Genomic DNA, 18,044 nt, shown 5'->3' with positions numbered 1-18,044 from the left:
GGTTATTTAAAAAGCTGAACATGCGGAACTGTAATTTAGAGCCACATTATACTGTTCTTCATTGAAAGTTGTTTTCGATGGTGGCTATTTGTGTAGTGTTTCTCTAGATAAGTTGCTGTCCCTTTGCCTGTTGCAGGGCCTTGCCAGGCTGCAGTGCTTCGAAGTATTTCAGAGCTAGATTTAGGTAAAGTCCTGCCTCTTGGGCGTCAGCATAGCCTCTTCAGTGTTCTCGAAGTTGTGTTGAAAAACATAGGACATTTGATCCATCAGTACCTGCCTGAAATTCTACAGATTCTGCTCTGCATGACGGCTGTGGTATCCTGCATCCTCCAGCAAAGAGAGAAGGTATGATATATGCATACATATACATTGCTTGCACATGTACACCTTCACTGCTTCAGATAAAGGTTAACTTTAATGCTAGCAGGGAATTAAGCTTAGCAATTGGGTGTCTGTCAAAATAGGGGCCAGTGACTTTTTTCTGGAAGTGCTACAGGGCTCAGGAAGCGCAGGCAGAGTTAACATGTTGAGAAAGCTGCTTTGTACTGCATTTTTGTTTGAATTACTGAAGAGACAGTTGGAGGTGATCTCTGTGCGTTGCTGCCTACCTGCTCTGTGGACAGATAGGCAGGAGGGAAAGGTAAATGATGTATTGTAAGGATGTAACAAGATCTTATGGCAAGAAGTCAAAATTGGCCTTAAAGGTGTAGTTTTTTGGCTGCAAGGATAAAACATTTGAGCAGAGGAATGAGAGGATTTAAAGTTCCTTGCCTGTGGACTTCAGAGCAAAACTTGTCATTGGGGTGTTTTGTAGTGGTGCTAAACTCCTGGGGAGCTCGGCATTGTGGGTGATGACAGTGATTATCTACAGTGATTGTCTCCTGCCCTGGGACACAGGGAGAAAGAACGTGGCTACCAGCCATGCTTTCAGCACACCAGAAGCACGTTCAGCTCTGTATGGGGAGTAGTCATGCTAATCCGGTGTCACAATTTGAGTCTCTGCTGCATCTCTGCAGAGCACCACAAATGTTTTTTTCCCTTGCTGTGCACTGGCTGTACATGCAGACAGGGTCAGTTGAGGAAAACATTTCGTTAAAGATTGGCTGCACCTAAAGATGGGTCATGTTGACTTACTGCTGCCCTGTGCTCAGGACAGCAGCACAGAGATCCCGAGCTCTAGACCAGCTAGCCCAGGGGGTCTGTTGCCAGCAGTTTGGAAGCTATGGTATTGAGCTAGGCTTTTCTTTCTGAAATCAGTGCCTTTGCCAGGATTCAATCCAAATAGGAAAAGGAAGAGTTGAGTCAGGTTCGGGGCAGAGCCTGATCATATATTAGTTGTGAAACAAGCAAACTGCATGGTCATCACCATCACTGCAGTGTTGAAAGGAATTATAAGATGATAGACTGAGCAAGTGGTGTTAGGTAATGAATGTTTTGTCACTGTGTGTGTGTTCTTGCCAAGACCCGTCTGTGAGCATTTGAGGTTAAAACTTCTCTTGAGAACAATCTGTCAAAGCAAGCCCTTGCAATCAGGTGGCATCCAAGGTCCCATAGTTGCCTGTATAGTTGCACAGAACTTTGTAACCATCTTCATTTATGAAAGCAATGAGCAAATTTTAGGACAGAAGCATCCCAGAGTCTGGTTTCAGCATGTGCCTACATGTTTTGTACTGGGAAAAGAGTTTTATAAGCTACCTTGTGCATTGCTGGGATAGTCACATTTTGCCAGGGTTACCACAGTAGTTCTGTCACCATTGTGTAACGTGCAGAGCGACAGTCTACCATTTGTCTGAACTTAATTTAGCACTTCATTAGCCCGTGAGATGTTAAAAGCTCAAGGAAGAGTGTGAGAAATCTGTTTATCTTGGCTAATGATTAGAAGACATTCTTGGAGTTTGAGAGTGGTTTATTGCAGACTGATACTGCCTGGAGAGTTAAATGTCAACTTTGACTGTTTTAAGCCAAGTTATTAATTTACCATTTCCTACTGTTCGTGTTCAGTATTGAGTTTCTTTGTCCTCTCAAAGACTTGATCTCAGAGGACTGCTCTTACAGCAATTGAACAGAGAGAAACCTAAAATTATTTCATTTGGGGGGTCACCATTAGCAATAGCAGCCTGGTTAGTGCTTTCTTTGGCCCTTCAAGCAGCTCCCTTGCTGCCTGGGAGCTGATTGCACACCATTGGTACACATTCAGCACAGCTTGGGAGGTCCTGGGCAAAAGCATGTTTGGTTCCTTTTCCACCATCTCCTCTTTGTCTTTTTACCTGTGATTTTGGGTGCAAAGGGTGTTTAGCAGTGTATTGCCTGGAAGAGGGTAGTCTTTTCAGAAGTACATAGGTACATAAAATTAAAAAATCGTGATGTCTTTCAGTGAAGCTTTGATGCCAAAGCTGCTTTGCACAATAAGAGATACAACTGTTTATACTGTGTGATGGATCCAGGATATGTACCGCAAACCCAGAGGAACCCAAAACATAGCTCCAGTCTTGGGCACTGGCCTTTATTTGCTCTGACACAGCTCTGTTGTTTCTGAGACTGGAGTTCAGTACCTCTGCACCATGGAGCCACTTCATGTGTTTGTGCTGTGAGGTGCATTGGAAATCATAGAATCATTGCACAGTATGGAAATAATGTAGGTTACTCAAGTCAAGACTCTTCTCCAGGAGAAGAGTCAGAATGCAGCAGTGTACAAATAACTTCATGCTCAGCTGTGTAGCTGATTTCCTTACTGAAAAGTTTTCCCCAGAACGGCTATGGAATGTTAAGTGCTACATGGGTACAGGAAGCATCCTCCTGTAATGTTTTCCAACCACGCTATTGGAGGAGGTGATTCACGTTCTTGCTTTCCCTATTCCTACCTCTTCTCCTTGTTTGTTGATCTCTTTTCTTCCCAGTAAATCTCAGGGTGCAAAGCACAAATTCACTTTTGAGAGCTGATTTGCGTCCTTTCCTGTGAAAAACAGAATTATTTGTCCGGGTTGGAAATGTAGCTGAGTTGTAGCTTTCTGCATTTTGTCCAAAAGGGGCAGATGCTACTTCAAAGCTGTCAGCATAGATTTTCATAAGCTGAAGGAGTCCTGTGTAACTGAGTAAGTGCAGGAACAGGCACCCCTTAGAAAAATTCAGGTTAGCTGTGAGAGGTAGATTGCTACTGTGAACAAGGTACAGGAGAAAATAGAAAAACGTTGTGATAGTTCCAGCAAAGGTTGTAACTGTGATCAGAGAATTGCTGTATTTGATTTCAGAGCATGTAGTTAATAATTGTTCTGCAAAGGTCTTACTGGGGTTTGGTTTTGTTTTTACAGGTCCAACCTAGGTTGATTAATCCACTGAAGAATTTGAGACGTCTTGGACTCAAGCTTGTGGCAGAATTTTTTTCTGATTATGAGACCTACAGCTTTAGTGTGGAAGAGATTGATGCAGTTTTCCATGCAGTGGTATGGCCTCAGGTAAGTATTTCTTCTTCTGGACCAACTTGTGTGTAATTTGTACCATGCAGAGAACTCCGCCTGCACTGGGAGTCCATTGTGTCAGCTCTGTCTGTCACAAGATTGGATGTGGCCTCAGACAGATTCTGGCATTCTGGTGTGTGTGAGTGCAAAGCCTGTTTCTTGGCTCATATCTGATTAGTCCTGGAATAATCAAGTCACAGGCTAAAGTACAAATTAGTTCATCTGAATAAAATGGATTCCATTTCTTTGTTCTTCAACCACAGAAGCAGACTTCTTCCCTGGGTGCTTTAGGGAAGCAAAATAATACTAGTCATTTCTAGGTACGCTTTGCTACTTGACTGTGTGACAGGTTTAGGGCCTGTGGTAGGGGACTGCAGAAAACAAATGGTGCTGCAGGAAAGGAAGGAGCCAGCAGGGTCTGTCGGTGGGCTGTGTGCTCTTGTGCCTTCCTGCTGGGAGTCCTGTGTGAGCACTGTGACAAAGCACAGGGTTGTGGCCTTTGTCAGAGAAACTCAGATCACTTTTTAGTTGGGAAAAGGCACTTTTGTGAGAGGAAGAGAGAACACACAGAATTGAAAATGAAATTGTGCTGGCCATGTCAGTGCACTGATGGCATTTGAGATTAGCAGGGAGAGCCTGTACCGGCTGCTGGGTTGTCTCTGCTCTGAAGGCAGTTACCTCCACCTAAGGGGTAACTGAGCAAGAGGGGCTGATGCCAGCTGAGCTCATCCACTGAGACTTCTGAAGTTTCCATAAGTCCAAATGCCTCACAGCAGAAAAGACTGTCGAAGGGCACCAGGAATAACTGCTGTGATCTGTGAAACCCTGGATCTGCTTCTCTAGGCGTTGTGCGTGTTTACTCCTACCTTGTTTCTCTGCTCCTCCAGTAACAGTATGTGATGTGTATGTGGACAAACAATAGATAAAATACCTTCAAGCAGTGCTTATAGCTCTGTAGTTCAGTGAGCTGGGCACCAAGGTCTTGTATGATCCTGTTTCTTCCATGGAGTCTTTTCAAGGCCAGGGTGCCACACTGGCAAAGCAGTGAACATTTACTGCAGTCCCAGAGCAGTTCACGCATGCGGTTGAGGCTTTAAGTCAGCAAAGCACTTAAAGCTTTTGGGGAGCATTGTGTTTGGAAATGTTGAGGAAATCTGAACAAGATGTAATATTGTTTTCAGTTGGAATTCCTGTTGTCTGGATAGTTCTGTCCTGACATACTGTTTTGGAGCTTGGATGGTAGTATGATACGGAAGCTCCCTCTAGAGGCAGTTTCTGCCAGTGAACTGCATGAGGATTTGGTTTTGACAGAAGAGTTGTTTGACGTGTGTTCTTTCCTTTTTTTAAGACTATGGAACTGGTGTGTATAAAAACTCGTGGAGAGGGCATTTTATTTTAAGCCTGTTTTACTTGGAACTGGAGTTTGCTGCTTTTCATACCCCAGGAGTTTGCTGTAGAGGCTCTATATTGTTACCCTTCACAGCAGCAGTCCTGCAGGATTGAATTAACAGTTTACTTTTCAATGTACATAATTCAGAAAAGCTCTGTTTTATGCAGAGTGATAACATTGCCAGCCTTTGAGGGCAAGAGAAGAAGCTTTCCAAGACCTTGGCTATGATGGTCAGACCTGCCTTCTTTTCTGTTATGCTCAGATTGGGCTAGTCCAAACCCTACATGCAGTGCTTGAGCCTCTCCCTGAACAGGGATGGTGTTTTTATAGCAGCCAAGGCCATGGGGATGTAGAGCAGATGCTGGAATGGCAGGTGCTGCAGCCAGGGCATCAGAAATATGGGAGGAGTGAGTCTTGGGTGTTGCACTGGAGATCTCATAGGTATGTCCGGGAGAGGTTGCTAGGTCTTTGCAGCATAAGTGAGGCTCCGTGTGGAGTCACTTTCAAGGGGAGGGCAAAAATGATAGCTGGAGTAGTGTATAAATAAGAGTAAGATAATCTAACAGTGGTTCCACAAATACTGAGGGAGATGGAAAAATGATTATTAAATTCTTTTCTACAAAAGGTAAACTATAGCTTCTAGTGGGATCTTTGTTCGAGATGAGGTTTTTTAAGTGGCTTTACCTGCGTGTTGCATTGATATCCGAATTTTACCTCCTTTAGGTCTGCAGGTTGGCTTCAGAGAGTCAGTATTCTCCAACTTTTCTGCTCAAACTCATTCACACCTGGAGTAAGAATCCCAGGTAAGTGTTCTCCTCGCTGATTACACAGAATTCAAGGAAAAAGGAGCACGTTACTCTAACAGATTATGTGTCAAAGCCCATATTTTCTTTTTCCATTAGGCTGTTATTCTTTGGATAGCAGTCTAGATGCAGTTGGAAAGCTTTCAAATTTGTGCAGTTACTCTTTATTTAGTGGGTTGCTTTTCCCATTATGAACAACCAAGCAGATATGTAGCCCTAACCCAGCTGGCAGGTGAGGAGAGCTTAGTTCTCAGAATATGTCTGTTTTGATCAATGACTTCTTAGTTTTGGGAGGTGGGGAGTGAATTTTGCACTATATCATTTCATTCATGTTTTTTGATTTCTTACTTCTAGTTTATGAAAAAATGTGAGTAGGTTCAGCATAAAATCTGTGACTGACATTCTGACGTGAAAAGTTGTAAAAGAGCTTTTTTGGATGCAAACACTGTGAGAAATTCCAGCTTGGCTCTCGAATGATTTTTACCTCTTCCACAGACTCACTGCTTTTCCTTTGCTTAAGTATCCAGTATCTGTTTTAAGACAAGTCCTTTGTAGGCATGAACAACTTATATAAAAAATGGTATTGGATCGTTAGGTTAAAAGCAGACTAACCGGATACTTGGACAAACATCTGTGGAGCAAGGTTTAGGTTTAGGTGATGCTAACTTAAAGCAAGAAAAGGGACTTGATGACCTCTCAACCTTCTGTTTTTCATGACAGTGTTGTTCTGTGATTTGTGCGCTTTTTCCCCGTTTCCTTTTTGTACAAAAGAATTATAAAGTTCTAAATGTAAATTTTCAGTTTATCTTTTTTATAATCTTTCTCTCAGGTATTTCCCCTTGCTGGCCAAGCAACGGCCAGATCACCCGGAGTATGATATACTGTCAAATGTGTTTGCTGTGTTGTCAGCCAAGAATTTGTCTGAGGCCACATCGAGTCTCGTGATGGACATAGCCGATAGCCTTCTCAACAGCCCAGATTTTGAACCCACGGGGCAGGTTTCCCATTTGAGCGTGACTGACTGTGTTTTCATGGTCACGGGAGACATGACAGAAGGTATGCGTGTGTAAGAGTCGTGTGAGAGGCCCATTGGGTGCTCTGGATTGAGGTGTTAGATTACATTGAGGTTGTTTTTGCACTGGCTGAGAATGCTGGGGAAGGAAACCTCCCAGTGGAGATGGAATAGTCAGTGTACAAATTTGTCTTGACATGCTCAAGAACTGTAGTATCCTGCTTGTCTCAAGACTGGTGAGATCCACATTTGAGTGTCAGGGTCCTGCACGTAGAGAAATTCCTTATGAAGAGGGAAAATGTGTTGTCAACCTGTTTTGTCTAGGAAGCTTTGAATGACAGGATAACTTCAAGAGCTGCGTTGCTGACTTGACTCAGAGCTTAACATCAAGTTTTATATAAAAGCCCACTCCCCATAGGCACATTGTCATGTATCACTGATGTTTAGTCTCAGATCTTGATAAGAAAGACCTGCCATTGATTCTTTTTATCTTTGAATGGTGATAAACAGAAGAGTGGTATGCTAGGGAGTGGCATAGGGCTAGGGAGTGGTAAGATGCTAGGGAGCCATCTTTCACCTGTAACACTCAGAAGCAGTGGAAAGGAGAGCACTTTCTGCTGTGCCTGAGTTATGGCAGCTTTGATTGGCACAAGAGGCCAGTGGCAGAATAAAAAAACCTGCATCTATAAATGCTCCAGCCGTTTTAGTAGACAGTTACTACCTTTGAGGAACCTCCTTGGTACCTTTTGGTAAGCCCATGCTTTACTGGAGCTGTTACTGAAATCTGTGAGAAAAGCTTTTATTTTCTGTGTGTGCTTTCTTTGATCCCAGCTTGGACATGGTAAACTTGGTTTTAGCAAGTGCACATCCCCAGCAGCCAGGTGCCCTACATAGTCATCTTCCACTGATGACAAACTTTGTGTTTCCCCCTTTGTTTGTGTAGGGTCAGATCTCCCTTCTGTTGCTTGCAGCACAGAGTTGGGTGTTGCTCACTGTTGTATCCCTTACAGAGACCCTCAGCCTAGGCTGCCGCTTGGTTCTGCCTCATGTTCCTGCCATACTTCAGTACTTCAGCAAAACAATGTTAAATGTGGAGAAGGTGAAAAAGAAGAAGTATAGAGCTCAAGTCAGCAAAGAGCTGAGTATACTTTCCAAGTAAGTGATTCCTTAGAGCTCAAAACAGTTAAAAAGTCGAAAGGAGGGAGGAAGAAAGAGGCTTACAATAGGTTGCAAATTAAAAACTCATAAGTCTCAAACTATTTAAAGCAGTTGAAAATACCTGTTTGTCATTGACCTTGCAAGTTGCCAGTGACTGAGAGGGGAAAAGTTTTCAGAAATTGATTCTAGCAGTTTGTATTGATGGTACTCAAACCCAGTGCCTCTGGGGTGTATGAAAAGGTGCAGAAATGCCTGCAGTCATGTGGAACTGAATACTTGGGCTGATACCATGGTTTTGGTGGGTACGCTCTGTTGGCCTGGGTACAGATGGATGGGCTGACAAAGCCACCTGGAATGGTACTAGTGCTGACTGAGTTCTTCTTTGCTCTGTACTGGTGATTGGATTGATATAAAATAGTAAATCACCTTGTCTCATTGCGCAGGATCAGCAAATTTATACAAGAAAAGAGTCAGAATTCAGTGCTTGTGAGCCTTCTTCTCCCATTCCTTTATCAGAGCAACATGGAGCAGGTGGGTAGAAATTACTTTCCCCCCACCCCCATTAAACATATATTTTTCTTTTAGTAAAGTAAGTTTGTTTAAAGTGCAGTTAAAAACCTTAACGATTACATGCCATTTCTCGTGATTAGCCTGGAATCCAGTTTTCATGTGTTTGTAGTCTGTTCAGCTGCTGTGCTATTGCATGGTGATGTGTACAAGACGCTGGACGCTTTGCAGGGATGCCTGTGCTCAGGCTGACTCTGTTCCCTCTTTGCATGGGGAAGGCCTACAGAAGTTTTCACCTCCTTTGCCACTGTAGTCAATCCACCAAATTTCTTCCAGTGTTTGAAATAAATGCCGCTCTTCACTGTGGATTTTATGCACCTCAGATCCAAAGACACAGCATCTGGACAGCAGTATGAATACATATGGTTGAGTATGTAGTCCATGCTGTGTAATGGGCAGTGCTGCATTGGCCTGTTGCAGGATGAAAGATGAGCATTGTGCAGTGCTATTAACATGCTCCCGTATCGCCTGCTTCCATTCTGTTCTTCCACTCTCAAGGAATTCACTTGTGGGTATGGAAGCGTAGCTCAGAACTGAAACTTCCCTAAAAGACTAAATTCCCCAGGCATGCAAAGCAATATGGGCTGCAGTTGAAAGAAGCAGAGCTCTCCGTGGCTTAGATCTTTTGTAAACTGTTAAATAAATCAAGCACTGAGGATATTGGGAAACTATTCTGTCTGGGTTTCTTTCTCTGCCAAACCTCCTTTTCAGAAATATAGTCCCATCTACAATGGATGAATCCATTGATTATCCAGCTTGAGTGCCTGAGTCCTTGGATCAAGGTTTGGGTCTTCTTTTTCTTAAAAAAAACATGTGGTTGCTCAATGGAGAGATTTTAGGTTTGCAGAAAGAACTTCTAGGCAGCAAACCTGGAGCTTCTGCTTTGCAAGTGGTCGTTTAACTGTTCAGAGAGGATTCTTGGTATTTAAATCTCTGAATTGTTAGAGGACCGTATATGGTTTCGGTCCAGGCAGATCATACAAGGTTATGGTGCTATTAATGTCTGTTTCACAGATCAAAGAAAGACTGCTTTTTAAAGCTTTGTTAGTTCTCATGACCTTTAAGACATTTGAGGAAAGACACAAAAAAGAAATCTTCATAGTATGGCATTCTTCCCTAATATTATGCTTGTGTTTAATTTAAAGGTTGCAAGTGCTTCTGAGAGATTTGATGATTGCATTGAGTGTGTCCTAATTATTTGTTCTCATTCAGTATCTGTAATCTGAATAAAATACAGCAAGGTGGTTAAGTTCACTTTGTGTCTTGAAATATTTCCCAAGGAAATGAAATAACCTTGTGAGGATTCAGCATTTATTGACAGTTATCTGTTTCTTTCAGGGTACCGAGATTGACATTCTGGAGACAGTGCAGAACTTGCTGAGGCATTGCTCAAACCCTACAAGCTTTCTCAAACCACTGGCAAAGCTTTTTTCTGTCATTCAGAACAAACTGTCCCGACATAAGTTGTGCTTGGTGTTTCAGGTATTGCATTTTTACGTGTATTTCTGTGCTTTTTTTTACTTGTTCTAAGAGATCAATGACAAAATAATTAGCAATATTTATCTTTGTTGTGTATGAGCTTAAAAACTTTTTTAATCTACATATCTGTTAAGTGAAAGTAACGGGAATTGCATCTGATAGAAATTCATGAGCTGCAAGAAGACTCGCAAAAGATTTGGTTGATGTGGGCATCACCAGGGTTCTTTTGTGTATGAGACAACAAATAAAGCACACTTCATCTGTAACAAATGCTGTATCTTTATGAAATAAGACTGACTTTTAGCATCCTGAGGGTGATTTTTGTTTGTATTCTTTTATAGCAGTCAGGCTGTTTTGTACTTCTTTGAAGTGACTTGCATAACTTTTTTTTCATCAGGAAAACCCAAGAAACAGTGTAGATATTTAGAAAATTGAGGACTTAAACGCACATCTTCCAGCTTGTGGAAGATTATGAAAGAATGACTCTTGTTAAGCTTCTAACAGGAGAAAAATTGATCCTGTTGCTTGCTTTATTTTTTGTCTGAAGTGGTAAAGTCTTGAGTTCTCCGAATTTTTAACAACTGTAACAGTTAAACTATTTCCTTTTATGTTTCTTTTTAGACTTTATCGGATTTGGACAATGAATTGAAGTATATTACTGATGTTGTTAAGGTATGCACAGTTTCTTTGCTGCCTTTTTTTCTCTGACATTGTACTGTCATGTTTCTGGCCTTTTTCCTGAATGCCTTGTTGCTCTTTCTTAGCTGAATGCCTTTGATCAACGGCATCTCGATGACATTGACTTCGATGTACGTCTGTCAGCATTCCAGTCAATCACAACCCACATCAAAGAAATGCAAGTGGTGGATATCAACTTCCTCATCCCCGTTATGCACAACTGCTTCTATACCATCCAGGTTGGCTGAATGTTCCTTCTCTTGCTTTGTGCACAGTGTCCATGATGAATCTAACTTCCAAATTATTTCTCTTGGCTATTTTTTGACACTGCAAAACATTCGGAGAGCATATTTGACTCTTCTTTCAAACACCTGTTTTTAATTTTTGTCTGTTTGCCTTTTCACCTATGTGTCCAGAAGGGCAAATACAGTGCAGCAAGAAGGTGCACCCAAGCACAGTGCAGCTTCCTGCAGGCTTCCTTCAGTGAGCCTTGGAACTGTTTGGTCAATTTGTGCTGTGTAAAAGGCAAATTGCAGTCTTGAAAGGCTGCTTTTCTTTTTCTTGCAGCATTTTGTTGTGGTTACACAGGCCTGCTTGTAAATCTAAAAGAATTTTTCCTGTTTGGAAGGCTATTAATTCAGGATTAGAACTTCTACAGGAAAGGTCTTAAGAATTATTTGGTGTCCAGGTTTTGTTAGGTTGTGTTCTGTGGTACTGTTCAGTCCAGTCTTTTGGGGCTAAAGGGTATCATACCCAGACTCATCTGGTATAATTTCTTCACCCACTCAGCTAGGGGATATGGCTCTTAGTGACAACGCAAGCCTTTGCTTGACCAGTTTTATCCGCCGACTGGCAGAAATCGACCACACAGAAGATGACTACAAGGAGCTAATCCAGCACACTCTCCTGGAGTCTGTGAGAAGAGGACTGAAGAGTAAGACTGAGGTAAGGCACTGCTCTCTGATTACACATCTTCAGGATGCTAGGGCGTATGAGACTTCTTATAGATGAGTTATTTGAGTTCTGTTGCCGGGATAAAAAATCTAAATACCCATTGTAATCGAACTTACCCTTCATTTGAAGTCTTTCAGAAATCTAACAAGTTGTAGAACTCCACCATATTGTGTTTCTTTGCCATTATTTAGCTTTTCTGTTGTAGCTCATTCTTTGGGGGAGAGACTGTAATTTACGTGCAGTCCTGGTGTATTTGCTGTTACCAAAGAATGAGGCCTGAAACACTCTGTAAGTGACAGCACTGCTGTGCTGAGGAGTGCAGCAGCCTCTCTGAGGGACACTTAACCTTCACTGCTTGCTGTTTGCAGAGCATCCAGCAGGACTACACATCGTTGCTTTCCTGCCTCATTCAAACATTCCCAGCAAATCCTGAATTCCGGGATTTGGTCCAGTTGACCAACCGCCATGATCCCGACATGGACTTCTTTGAGAACATGAAACACATGCAGGTAAAGGCCAACAGGCATTCCCTAGTTGCCTCTCTCCCTCTGCCAAAGCAAAAGCATTTAACTATAGAATAATGTTTTTCAAAGCATCTGTGTGCTGTCTTTACAGAAATTGAACCTGTGTCATTGGATACTGTTTAAAAATAAAAGGGGGGGAATAGGGGTGGGCATTATCACATGCGTGATTGGAAATCAAAGTCATATTTCTATGTAGAAATTTATTGGCTCTCTGATTTATCAGCACTAAATCATTGAGTTGGAATATTTATTGAGGCAAAAGGCTAGTGAAAGCCCAGAGACTGGGGAAAGGAAGGAAAAAGGTATGGCCTATCCTCAAAAATGAATGTAATATGTTTATGTCATTACTTAAAACTGAGGCATTTTCAGAATTGCTGAATATATGTGCTCCCTCCTGCTAGTTGTGACTCAAGGGCCACCTCATTCACTGTCTTTCATGTTTGGCTCAGATTCACAGGAGGGCACGGGCTCTGAGGAAACTGGCTAAGCAGCTCACTGAGAAAACGCTTGTGCTGTCTTCCAAATCCCTGCAGAACTACATCATGCCTTATGCCACTACTGCCATTTTTAGTGAAAAAATGCTTAAGGTAAGTTTTTAAATTGAATGCATCCATTTTGAATATTTTCATCTTTCTCGTACCAATCTCCTTAAAAGACTAACTACTTTAAAAGGCTGGTGGTTTTGTGGAGTGAGTGTTTGCTTTTCAGACAAGAGTGCTGCTGTTCTTCTTTTGGTGGCAGAAAGAGGGTTTGGAAGGTGCAGATGAAGTCTGGGCCCAATCCTATATCTGTTAAACCTGTCCTGTTTCTCTTAAGTGTTTTGGGTTTGGGTTTTTTTATGGTTTGGGTGGGTTTTTTTATTTTTTACTTGGGGGTGTATTTGTTTGCATTTTTGTCATCAGGTTCTTATTATTTCCCCATCTTTATCCAAACTGCAATCTTCCTGTTCAGTTCTGAGACTAGTCACTCTTTGGCAGGAGAGTGTGTGTGGTGGGGAACACAGGCTGTGCCTGGTAACTGAGGTGGGAATAAATACAGTTTTCTCTGGAGTTAAGGGGAGCTGTGGGAATCAGCTGAAAAACCTCTGAAATCATTAGCAGCTTTGTAATTAAAGTTTGAAAGTTGACATGTGTCAGTCACTTTCCATGCTTTATTGAAAACCTGTGCAGTGAAGTTACTTATAATGTCAATTTGGATAGACTCCTACTTGCAACTTGAAAAAGCAAGGCTTCAGACTTCTGTACAGTTCCCTGCACACTGTCAGGAGAACAGCAGAGCTGCTTATGTCAGACCTAACAAGTGTCTAGTTCGCTTACTGGCAGAAATATTCTTCTGAAGCTGAAACAATTAGAGCTTAGGCACAGGACCCAGCACCTGCAGCCATACAGACTATGCCCATCAGTAGAGTGACTGCAGTCACTCTTTGAGCAGTGAGAGGTAAAATGCTTTTATGGAAACCTTGGTGAAGGAGCAAACACATTTTATTTCACATTGGAAATGGGTTAATGATGTGTATTTCTAGTTGATCAGATTAGCCCAGCAATGAGCCATGTGTCTGTGGACAGATATCTTGACTGGTTTTTAGTTCTTTGTACAAGAGAGTCCGTAGATTTAGTTATGTGAGAAAAGTGAAATGTGTGTAGAAATATTTGGAGGAAGTGGGTCTGGAGATCTGTTTGGTGAGCTGTGATTATTTTTTTTTTTTTTTTTTTTTTAACTGGTGATCGGGAGGAAATCTGAAAGAGCAGACTATCAAGCATCCCCACCAGGCAGACATTACAGCTTCTGTCTCTTGTTGCTTTGAGTAAAGTGTGTTTTAGGCACACGTTCATCATTAATACTAACAACTGAATTTCTATCTTTTGGGCAGCATGAAAATATGGTAACAGCCTCGGTTGAAGTTATTGGAGCTGTCTGCCAACACCTCTCGTGGTCAGCGTACTTGTACCACTTAAAGCATTTCATCCATGTCCTGCAAACAGGACAGATCAGTCCAAAGCTGGGAGTCAGGTAGGTACTGCAAGCAATGCTGCTCTAGGATTCTCCAAAGACTGCTAAGGCAAAATTCAGTGTCTTAAGAAACATCACGTGGATTTTAGCCTCTTTCCTTGGGATGGGAGATTGGCAGCTTTGGGGTGGGCTTATGCAATTGAAGATGATCATGGCCTTGCAGCCTGCAACTATGAAGGGTTAATGGGTCATGACTTTCTCACGCTGTCTCACTGAGTGCATGCCAGTGTTAGCAGTTTCTGCTTTTGTCACGCTGTCCCTGGGACACCTGCATTGCTCCAGTACCACTGCCTGTGAGGTTTCACAGTGAGGTAGGTCACAGAATGCATAGAGCTGAAAAGCAACAAGTTTTTATTTCCTGGGTTGTTATTTCAGGATAAACCTCCTTATGTTGCAGTGTCGCTGACTGTGGACTTTCCCAAAAAGCGCTTTTAAGATTTTTGCTTGTGTTGGTCTATACAGCTTCTCCTTTTTTGTGTGAAGGGCTGATTCTCTTCATGTTTTCCTTCTACAGCTTGTTAGAGACAGTACTGGAAGCCTTTCACTTTGACTATGAAACGCTTGAAAAGCAGCTAGTGACCATAGACAACCAAGGTGAGCTTTCTGCTCCTGATTGTAGAAACACTGCCTCCAATGGCTTGAAGTGCAGCTAATCATGTGTTTTACTCTTGACATCAGCTACTTCCAGCTTTTTTAAATGTGCATATTGGAAGCTAGTTTTGACTTGCCTCCTCAGGAGCAATGCAGACTGTCCTCCTGTGTGTTGACGAAGTGAAGAGAGGTGGAGGGAACCATCTCCGCATTACCTCTCCAACCCAGGCCTCCATAAGACAAAACAGCCTGGGCTGGGTTTATGCAAATCTGCAGGGTTCTCCAAAGTCTACACCCACCCCTGTGGCTGCTGACACATCTGAGTTTTTTGTCCTTCTTGTTGTCTGCTCTCTTGGTTATCTGCAGCCTGAGAGAGGTGCTGTATGTCCTCGCCTTGCTTCCCCTGCCATGTCATGGGAAGAAGTGATATCTTTGGCTTCTTCACCACTGTGGTTACCTATGTTGTAGCCTTTGGGATATTCTGAGGAAGGAGGAGGATCTGGAGATTTTCAAGACCTGCCTTGATGCAGTCCTGAGTAACATGCTCTAGGCAATCCTGCTTTAGCAGGGGAGTTGGACTAGATGATCTTTAGAAGTCCCTTCCAACTCTGACAATTCCACAATTCTGAGGATGTTTCACAGCTGCACTTGACAGTACCTCTTGCCTTGTGAAATTCTCAAATGTAAAGTGAGCAGCAGCTCTCTAAGGTTCAAGCACATTGACCTTTGCTAAGCTGTCTGTGGAGTTCAGCTGAAGAGTAACCACTTGTGCTTTGATTTAAGCCTAGCCCTGAGGGGTGGTTATTAGAAACCAGCATGCCAGAGCTCCTCTGTCTAGTAAAAAAGCTCTGATGCTTTCTGATTGTTGCTGTTGTTGATGATAGGTAGGAGCTTTGTCCAGAACAAAGCCCTCACAGGAGTGTCTTTTAAGGGCTCGATTTTTGTGGCCTCCTATATTTACATATGCTTTTGACAATTACTTGACAGAAGCTGCTGCCATGGACCTTGAGCCTCCACCACTGGAGGGTGAAGAAGCCATGGAGCTGGAGCAGAGTGAAGGAGAGGAGGAGGTGGTTGAGGAAAAGAAAGAGAAGAATCTCTCTGAGAAGCTGGCAGAACCTGAGCAAGCAACCGAGACATCTGAAGATGCTGAGAAAGTGACCAGACCTGTTTCTTTCTTACCCCGAAATAAAGAGGAGCTGGAGTGTCTGATCAAACACATTCAAGATACAGTTACAGTCAACATCTTGCCTAGATTGCACAGGTGTATTGTTGCAAAGGTGAGGTGCTGGTATTGGAAAGGAGTTTTGCAGGCCTGTGCTGCTACTATAAAGGTTGGGGTGTTACTTCAGAGCCCAGTGGAAATGCAGCACATAAAAAAAAAAAAAAAATAGATGCAACTGGAGATCACCTGAAAGCACAAAAGAGGCTTCATCCCTTTTGTTGTGTCATGGAGATTGCTGACCAGACCCTCTGATCAGTGTGGGTGTGGTGTCTTTACTTCCCTGCTGAGAACTGGCTTGAACCACACAAGTGAAATGATTCACTTTGTGCAGCCTGTTGAAAAGTTCTCAGCCACTTGCTAGCGCCCAGCTTAACTGCTGTATTGAAAACAGGGATTCATCTCACCTGTCTTTTAGCTGTCTGGATTTTTCCTGTAGTCAGCAGAGGATACCAGCTTGCCTTGCTGGCCTATTCCAGGATTTGTTGAGAAAAAGCAGAATTTGTTTATGCATATTAAAATTGCATTCTGTCTTGTTCTCTTTAAAAGACTAAAAGAGATGAGGAACACAAGCTTACGAAATCCAACATTGTGAATGATGATGAGGTGGTTCGTATTCCGTTAGCTTTTGCGATGGTCAGGATGATGCAGTGCCTTCCCCAAGAAGTGATGGAATCCAACCTGCCAAGGTAAATCCCGTTGGAGCTACTTAAATGCTGTTCATTGTGTGAGGAATGAGTGCAAGCACCTCTCTCAAGCTGTGGTTGTGTACGAGGCTAAATCCAAGAGGGGTGGTTTCCAGCAATAGGATGAGGGGCAATGGGCATAAGCTGGAACATAGGAAGTTCCACTCAAATATGAGGGAGAATTTCTTTAGGGTGAGGGTGACAGAGCCCTGGAACAGGCTGCCCAGGGAGGTCATGGAGTCCCCTTCTCTGGAGATTTTCAAGACCCACCTTGATGCAGTCCTGAGTGATGTGCTCTAGGCAATCCTGCTTTAGCAGGGGAGTTGGACTAGATGATTTCTAGAGGTCCCTTCCAACTCTCTCAAACCCGTGAATCCGTAGTGGTCTTTAAATACTTTTTTTGGAAACTCATTTTCCTAGTGACATTCCCCTCTGTCAGCATTTGACTTTTGTAAAGCTAAGTTTGAAAGTAACTTGGTAAATCCTTAAGTAAGAGCAGAGCTGTGAAGCAAGGTGCAAAGGTGAAGGTGGCTGAGCTGGGGAAAGAGTTATGTACAGAAATAAAGGACAATCAATAAAATGCCTTGAAGGACAGTAGGTGTGTGTATGACTATGAGGCTGGCTTTGAGTATAGCTCTGGTTGTGAAACAGCCCTGAAAAACAGCCTCCTGAGCTAGCAGTGTAATTAGTTCTGCTCTTTTGGGGGTGAACTAAGCTCTCTATCTCTGTTTCCAGCATCCTGCTGAAAGTCTGTACGTTTCTGAGGAACAGATTTCAGGAAATCCGGGACATTGCCCGTAACACCCTCACTAAAATCATGGAAGTGTTGGGAGTGAAGTACCTTCTGTACATGCTAAAAGAGATGCAGTCCACTCTCGTCCATGGGTACCAGGTAATGCTGAAATTGTTCTCCTTCTGCTCTCTGTAGTTTTGAGGGTTTATTATTTGTTAGGAGGAGAATCCAAAGGGAAATCTCCCATTTTCCTAGGGAAGTGTTGAGGTAAGGAGGTGAAGGATGAGTTCCTGATTCCAATAAGATTAGTGGAAATCTTTTCAGTAAGGTCGTTAGGACCAAGCATCATCTGAGGTGATTCGTGATAGAGAACGCACAGACAGTATGTAGTGATAATGGTAATTGAACTCTTGCTTCCTAGATCCAGAGCCAAGACACTGCCTATTAATTTGTCTTTCCATGGTGGTTGGGGTTAATTTTCCCGAGAGGAATTACCACAGTGGAATAGCATGAGTTTCTAGCTGCTGTAACAGCGGAAGTGCCAATTAGCACAGCATAAAAATATCAATAAGAGCACTGGGGAAAGAGGAGATTCCAGCTCTCCTGCCAGTGTGTGGAAGGACAGGTATCCTCTTCGTGCTGCCAGGACATGGATTCTCTTCCTCCTGGTGATTTTTTTATTACTCCTAAAACGAGATCTCAAGTTCAGTGTGTGAGTTGTGATGTCTCTGCTATGGGAGTCTCCTCATCCAGTATTATTAAATATGTTTATGCAGGGGTTT

At 42.8% G+C, this 18,044-nt stretch overlaps 1 protein-coding gene across 1 annotated transcript in view; it reads left to right on the top strand.

The window, feature by feature from the left end:
• The window catches only part of UTP20 (UTP20 small subunit processome component), a 65,179-nt gene that overhangs the window by 28,599 nt on the left and 18,536 nt on the right, over positions 1-18,044 (top strand). Inside the window, exons 27-43 of the mRNA XM_014963631.1 lie at positions 137-345; positions 3,309-3,452; positions 5,569-5,648; positions 6,478-6,704; positions 7,671-7,815; positions 8,262-8,349; positions 9,724-9,867; positions 10,486-10,536; positions 10,629-10,781; positions 11,332-11,487; positions 11,865-12,005; positions 12,470-12,607; positions 13,891-14,030; positions 14,545-14,624; positions 15,609-15,901; positions 16,393-16,532; positions 17,265-17,421. Coding sequence (XP_014819117.1) covers positions 137-345; positions 3,309-3,452; positions 5,569-5,648; positions 6,478-6,704; positions 7,671-7,815; positions 8,262-8,349; positions 9,724-9,867; positions 10,486-10,536; positions 10,629-10,781; positions 11,332-11,487; positions 11,865-12,005; positions 12,470-12,607; positions 13,891-14,030; positions 14,545-14,624; positions 15,609-15,901; positions 16,393-16,532; positions 17,265-17,421 — 2,486 coding nt within the window. The remainder of the gene's footprint in view (positions 1-136; positions 346-3,308; positions 3,453-5,568; positions 5,649-6,477; positions 6,705-7,670; positions 7,816-8,261; positions 8,350-9,723; positions 9,868-10,485; positions 10,537-10,628; positions 10,782-11,331; positions 11,488-11,864; positions 12,006-12,469; positions 12,608-13,890; positions 14,031-14,544; positions 14,625-15,608; positions 15,902-16,392; positions 16,533-17,264; positions 17,422-18,044) is intronic.

This window comes from Calidris pugnax, unplaced genomic scaffold (assembly GCF_001431845.1).
Source record: "Calidris pugnax isolate Ruff unplaced genomic scaffold, ASM143184v1 scaffold44, whole genome shotgun sequence".
In the NCBI taxonomy this organism is placed as follows: Eukaryota; Metazoa; Chordata; class Aves; order Charadriiformes; family Scolopacidae; genus Calidris; species Calidris pugnax.
The sequence above is the reverse complement of the archived record's forward strand: the minus strand, read 5'-3'. Positions and strand labels throughout refer to the sequence as shown.